Source organism: Salvia splendens, chromosome 12 (assembly GCF_004379255.2).
Source record: "Salvia splendens isolate huo1 chromosome 12, SspV2, whole genome shotgun sequence".
Lineage (NCBI taxonomy): Eukaryota > Viridiplantae > Streptophyta > Magnoliopsida > Lamiales > Lamiaceae > Salvia > Salvia splendens.
The window spans coordinates 31,668,811-31,675,311 of record NC_056043.1 but is presented as its reverse complement, the minus strand read 5'-3'; the positions used below and the strand labels follow the sequence as shown (position 1 = coordinate 31,675,311).

Genomic DNA, 6,501 nt, shown 5'->3' with positions numbered 1-6,501 from the left:
AATGAACCTATCTATATTTATTTAGCACTAACTAATTAGTATAAAGAATAATCAAAATCAATTCAATAACGAAAATTTCTAAAAAATCCAAATAAAATCAAAAAATTGACGCGACCTAGTAAAGATTCAATTTTCGTTATCATATTTTCGTTTTTAGAAAAATAAAATCATTATAAATACATCCATTCATTAGATATTTCTTCAATTAAATTTCCTCTTTCTCTTGATATACATGTACACATTTATTTATCAACTGTGTTATTTATACAGAGTAAATATTATTCTTATATTAAACTATAAATATTTAAATACATTATATATACATTAAAATATAATTTTGATTTCTCGATTTTTTTTTGTTTTAATAAGTTAATACTACGTCAAATGAAAACTGGTCACAATTTAAATGGGAACATATTTCAGTTTTTATTTGTAATAATATAAATATAATGAGATTAGGTAGATAGGGGGAGGGTTTAGTAAAAGTAAACGGACGTTTGGGCGGCACACGCCTAACGATAACGGCGCTCCGACCGGAGTTCGTTTTTCTTCATTTCGTGGCGTTTGTTTTTGACTACGTCGCACGTTCTTCTTTATGACTAATAATGAGTAAAAATTCCAAGTCAAATATGGACGGAGCTGACGGCGACATAGCGTGAGTTTTATGGAGTACATGGATGTAGAGATGAGAGATCGAGTCGACTGTTGTTGTTGAGGTAAATAATGAGATAAGTTATGTCACAATATTATTTAGAGGGAATATCTTTTAGGTCCATGAACTTTGCCAATGTTTCATTTTAGGTTCGTAAACTTTGAAAATATCATTTTAGGTCTGTCAACTACAAGTTAATATCATTTGAGATATTTTGAACTTTTTCCGGATGAAAATACCCTTAAGGTCTTCAAATGGAAATTTGGACAATTCTTTCGCCACTCATCTTGCGTCAAATACCTAGAGTCCAACAATTTTTTTTACTACTATTTGATTCAATTACCATCCAAATTGAATTTAAATATAATTAAAATTTGCCTTAAAAAATATGTGTTAATTTTTCAATTATTAGATAACCAATTATTTATGGATAGTGAATTGAGACTTGATACTTTATTCTATTTTACAATCTAAACTGCATTTTAAGAACTTACTATAGGTGATTTGTGAATTTTATTTAGTTTATTTATTTTGGATAAGATATCTATATTAATTTGGATTGTCATTTGAAGTATTATTTATATGAATTTCAGAATGGAGATCAATTACCATCTAAATTGAATTTAAATATAAAAATTTACCGTCAAGATGAGTGGAGAAAGAATTATCCAAGTTGCCCTTTAAAGGCCTTAAGGGCATTTTCATCCGAAAAAGGTTTAAAATAACTCAAATAATATTAACTTATAGTTGATGGATCTAAAATGATATTTTCAAAGTTCACGGACCTAAAATGATACTTTAGCAAAGCTCGTGAACCTAAAAAGATGTTCCCTCTATTATTTATGAGTATTGTTCTTATTTAATTTTCATTTATTTTGTTGTATACATTGTTTGATTAGAGCATCCGCAATGGTGGACGTCGACGCGGAATTACCACGGATTTGGCGGAATTCCGTCCTGACGTCCGCCATTGCGTGGACTGTCACGGAATTCCGCAAGAAATTCTGATTTTTGCATTTAATTTTTTTTATTTTCTATAAATACATCTCGTTGAACTTCATTTCATTCGCACCACTTGTTTTAACGAGTATATATCTCTCTAAATACATTTCTTTTGAATCATCAATGAGCACCACGATAGCGATTCTTCTCCCGCCTCGGGCGATTCACCGGCGCCGCATTTTCCCATCGACAGGAGTACGCACTTTTCCCAGTCGATGTCCCAAATTCCGGGGATACTGCCCCAATCTCAAATGCCATCGGGCATGATGCCGGGGTACTACAACATGTACCCACGGTGGTATGGGATGATGCCTCAGATGCCGGGGGATGATGCCTCAGATGCCGGGGATGATGCCTCAAATTCCATCGGGAATTCTACAGGGGAATTCCGCCGCTGTGCAGTGGAAAGTCCTTATGACGTGACAGAGCAGTGAGAAGTCTTTATGACGTGGCAGTGAGAATTCCGCGGGGAAGGGCGCCGGGACATCCACACCACTGCGGATGCCCTTACAATATCTTTGAGAAGTGTCATTGGTATTATTAACATTATGCATTACACAAAAATTAAAATTTAATTTGTTTGAAATTATAAAAAATTTAAAGATATTAAATGTTAATTTTATACTACTATAATACATAAATTAAGTAACATAAATAGAAGTAATTTTTAGTCGTGAAGAAAACATTAACGTTTTTATTTATTTATTCTAAAAAATAAAGTAAAAGTTATATAAAAGGGAAAATGATCAAATATTTCCTTAATGTTGCCTTAAACTAATAAACATTAGTAATATTTAATAAAATAGGCTCATACATATTTTTAACTTTTAAGTACAAACTACAAACCAACAAGTCTTCATATTGTAATCAGTCACATGATTGCCCCCTGATTACTATTTTCACTCCAAAATGTAGCTTCATGATGAATTAAGTTGATTGGCCTCAGTTTCAATATTGACAAAAATACTGAAACGATATACTCTTATGTTCTATTCCATATTAATAGAGTTATTTTTTTATTTTAAAAATTTCAAATTAATTAAGTCATTTTTATTTTTGGCAAAAAATAATTCTCCCTTTTAGTACATACTTTTTTTCATCTCTTTTACTTCTTTCATCATCCATTTCATACATTTTGCTTTATTCTCTCTTACTTTATTCACCATCCATTTAACACATTATTCTTAAATTCCGTACTGAGAAGAAATATCTCTATTAATAAGGAATGAATGGAATACTATATCAATATAATATCATATTTTACAATGCCTTCATTATACGAAAGAAACATAGCATTTCTTCGAGCACACTTACATTTATGCAATGTCATATAATATTCATATTGGGGCGGGAGGTTGGGCGACTCCATCGCTAGCTCACGACATTCGTCGGTTTGACAGTGTGATAGTTTCGCCCTAATTCTTTGATCTGAGATTCATTTTCATCCTTAGTTTATTACCAATATCTAGCAACACACCCTTTTATCATATATCGATTATTACATTCTTCATCGTGTACAATTGCAAGACTCCAAATAAGCATTTCACTTCTAACCTTCCAAAATTTTACATCCAATTATCCATTATCCAACGAAGATTTTGAACACCCTAGACTAGAGCCAATACAACGTGGCCAATTCCCCACTTACATTTCGTTGGTTGCTCCTCAGCCACAGATTAATATGGCTATGGCTATGGCCATGGATTGAGCATTCGCAATCGAACCCATATACAGGAAAAAAGGGTTTAAAAACGAGTCGATTAATGTAATTAAATACTATCAAAATGATATTGAAAATCTCACCTTTCGCGGCTTCTAGAACGTTCATTGTCAGCTCCCCAGTCAATGTCAATCCCAACCCAATCAATCGTATCCCCAAATCTCCAATTCGTCAAATCATCCGATATAGCACCTATTTGTCCGGTGGCCTTCCTTGGTTGAATCTTAATCGGGGGAAGAAGGGTTTCCGAAGCGGAGTTGTGGCCATGGCTGCTACTGATTCAGAGCAGAAATCGGAGGAGGAGTGGCGCGCGATCCTCTCGCCGGAGCAGTTTCGTATTCTACGGCTCAAGGGCACTGAGTATGTTTCATTTCATCCCTAATTTTTGCAATTTGTTTTTTTTATTTATTTCTCTCATTGGACTTATTATGAAATTCAAGGGGAGATTAATCAGTTCTGATTTTTCTAGATATTGATGAGTTAATCACTTCTTTCTACCATATTTCAAGCAATTTTTGCTGTGAGAATTTCAGTGGTTGTAGTTACTAGGGTTTACATTTCCATTAAAAAACAAATTGTGAGATAATTGATCGAAATGGAGGAATGTTTCTTGCTGGAAATGAATCAGATGGTCTAACTGAAATGTTTGATTGCCAATCTGATGCAATTGCTAACAATTGCCCATCTTAATGGGATAAATTAATGCTAAATGCTTACTTAATAGGTATAGATTTATTTGTATTATTGTGGTGACTGATCGAATCAGACGAATGGGAAGGAAATCTGGTTGTGCTTAGAGCCATTTTTGCCTTTATCAGAATCTACCTTGGCTTTATACGTCTTCTGTTGTTGTTCGCATTGATATCGTGTAGATTAGTTTCCACTTCATTACCTTTTCAGGTTATTGTGCCATTTTTTACTTTATCAGAATTCACATTCGCTCGATAGTTGATACTTCTATCGTTGTTCATATTGATGACATAGAGCTTTAGTTGTCACTTCATTGGATTACTCTCAGGTCATTGTGAGATTATTGCTGAATATAAGCTACGCTTGCAAGGTGTTGGGACTCTTTGTCCATTCATTGTTGCTGTTGCTGCTGCTTTCATATGTTTTCGATATACATATTACTACTAATTAACTAAGATCTTCATTCCCACCAATAATTCTCGGTCCGCTTCTCGGATCCATAGTTACAAATTTGCAATGATTCCCCATCTCCTAGAAATCACGATATCTTGACTTTGTCTAGTGTTATACAGTACATTACTGAGCATAAGGCATGTGTCTATTATACATTGTCATTTGTTACTGTTCTATGAGATATGCTTAATCGCTCTGTACGACCAGGTTTCCTGGTACTGGTAAATATGACAAGTTCTTTGCGGAGGGCGTATACGAATGTGCAGGATGTGGAACTCCCCTCTACAAGTCGACAACCAAATTCAACTCCCACTGCGGTTGGCCTGCCTTCTACGAGGGACTCCCTGGGGCCATAAACCGAACTGTAAGTTCTCTTTCTCCTCTCCTGTGCAATCTTGGAGTGGTAGCCGGCATATCTCACATATGGGCACCGTGTGCAGCCTGATCCTGATGGACAGAGGATAGAGATCACGTGTGCAGCCTGCGGTGGACACCTTGGCCACGTCTTCAAAGGAGAAGGGTTCCGTACACCCACGGACGAACGCCATTGTGTTAACAGCGTATCGCTCAAGTTCACTCCAGGAAATTCCGAGCCGTCTTCGCAGTGATGTTGAGTACGAGCTTTGGGCTTCAATTGGAATGTGATAGTATTGTTGTGTGTATTGCCTGATAATAGAACTTCTTTACCATCACTATCAATGCCGTATACAATAAGCTGTATATCGCAGATTTTGATATGCATATATGCATTGCCGAGCTTCCTGCTTGTTGATTTTATGCAGTATAGTACTGCATAAAACAAACAAGCTTTTACCCTAAAAATTTGCTATTCGTAACAAAAAAAACTTTGAGCAAAGCTTGAATGAAAATGGATTCATTTCTTCAAAGAACAGATTTAGTATAGTTTAATTAGGTGGCATATGATTTTTTTCTTATGAATTCACGTTCAACTTATAATTTAAATGACATCTGATTTTTGTTTATGAATTCACGTTCAACTTAAAATTAAAATGACAGTTTTATAGCCAAATCACAGGAAATAGAATGAAATTTCTAAGCCTAAAAAAAAGAGTCATGTTAGTCTCAGCCTCAAATCCGGGATATAAACAATGAGTTGTGCACGTACGAATTTGCCTTAATTGGGTATGTTGTCGATTGATTTGCTAATTTATGCATATACATTCCCCTAATTACTTGATTTACTTGGTCACAACATATACATGGCTGAATGTTTTAGTAAGATAATCAAATGTGCCTCTACAAACTTGCTTCAGTTGGATATGTAACTTATGTTATCGATTGGTTTGCTAATATACCAAATACAATTGATTAGGAAACTCAGAATCGAAACAAGTAGTCAAATTTCCTACTATTACTAAAAATTCAAATACTTTATTTTCATTGATGTTGAAAGTTCGGTATATCACAAAGGTACGTATACCGAATTTCAGTGTAATACACCGAAAATGAGGTACAATATCGGTATAGAAATTCTTCAGACTGAAAATAAGGTATACCATGGCAAGGTAAATGCATGGTTTTTTTCTATATAATCAAAATTGTTGGCCCTAGTTGATTTATCTAGTGTTTAGAATTAACACATATGGGTTGAAATTGGTGCACTGTCATCTATATATGGAGATCAACGAATGAATTTATTTGAAATACTTCTAAACTGCACTAGTTGATTTATCTAGTGTTTATTACTAATATATTTTTATTGATGTGCTAGAGGATCGTATAATATATAGAGTCTATAATTTTAGTAAATCTATCTTATATTTTCCCACTTCTCCAATATAATGAAATTGTAGTTTTTTTGTTGAGCATTCGGTAACTTAATCATAAATGTATTATTTAGAAATTGTTTGTAATTTAAAAATATTTGATCCAAATTAAGATTCCACGGAAATGCCACGTAATCACACAACAATCATCCATATTTTGATGTTGTGATTTATGACCGCTAAAATGACAAATTTAT

The 6,501-nt window shown here is 34.0% G+C and overlaps 1 protein-coding gene across 1 annotated transcript; it reads left to right on the top strand.

The window, feature by feature from the left end:
- The first annotated feature begins 3,365 nt into the window (after positions 1-3,365).
- Positions 3,366-5,276, top strand: LOC121759459 (peptide methionine sulfoxide reductase B5-like). The gene is made up of 3 exons (XM_042155038.1): positions 3,366-3,734; positions 4,725-4,881; positions 4,958-5,276. Exons 1-3 carry the CDS (start codon positions 3,439-3,441, stop codon positions 5,123-5,125), a joined length of 621 nt encoding a protein of 206 aa, XP_042010972.1. The 5' UTR covers positions 3,366-3,438; the 3' UTR covers positions 5,126-5,276.
- The last annotated feature ends 1,225 nt before the right edge of the window (positions 5,277-6,501 follow it).

Coding starts and splice junctions, on each gene's coding strand:
- LOC121759459 (XM_042155038.1), top strand. CDS start 3,439: ATGATATTGAAAATCTCACCTTTCGCGGCTTCTAGAACGTTCATTGTC. Junction 3,735..4,724: donor CTACGGCTCAAGGGCACTGA/GTATGTTTCATT, acceptor CTGTACGACCAG/GTTTCCTGGTACTGGTAAAT. Junction 4,882..4,957: donor CTGGGGCCATAAACCGAACT/GTAAGTTCTCTT, acceptor CACCGTGTGCAG/CCTGATCCTGATGGACAGAG.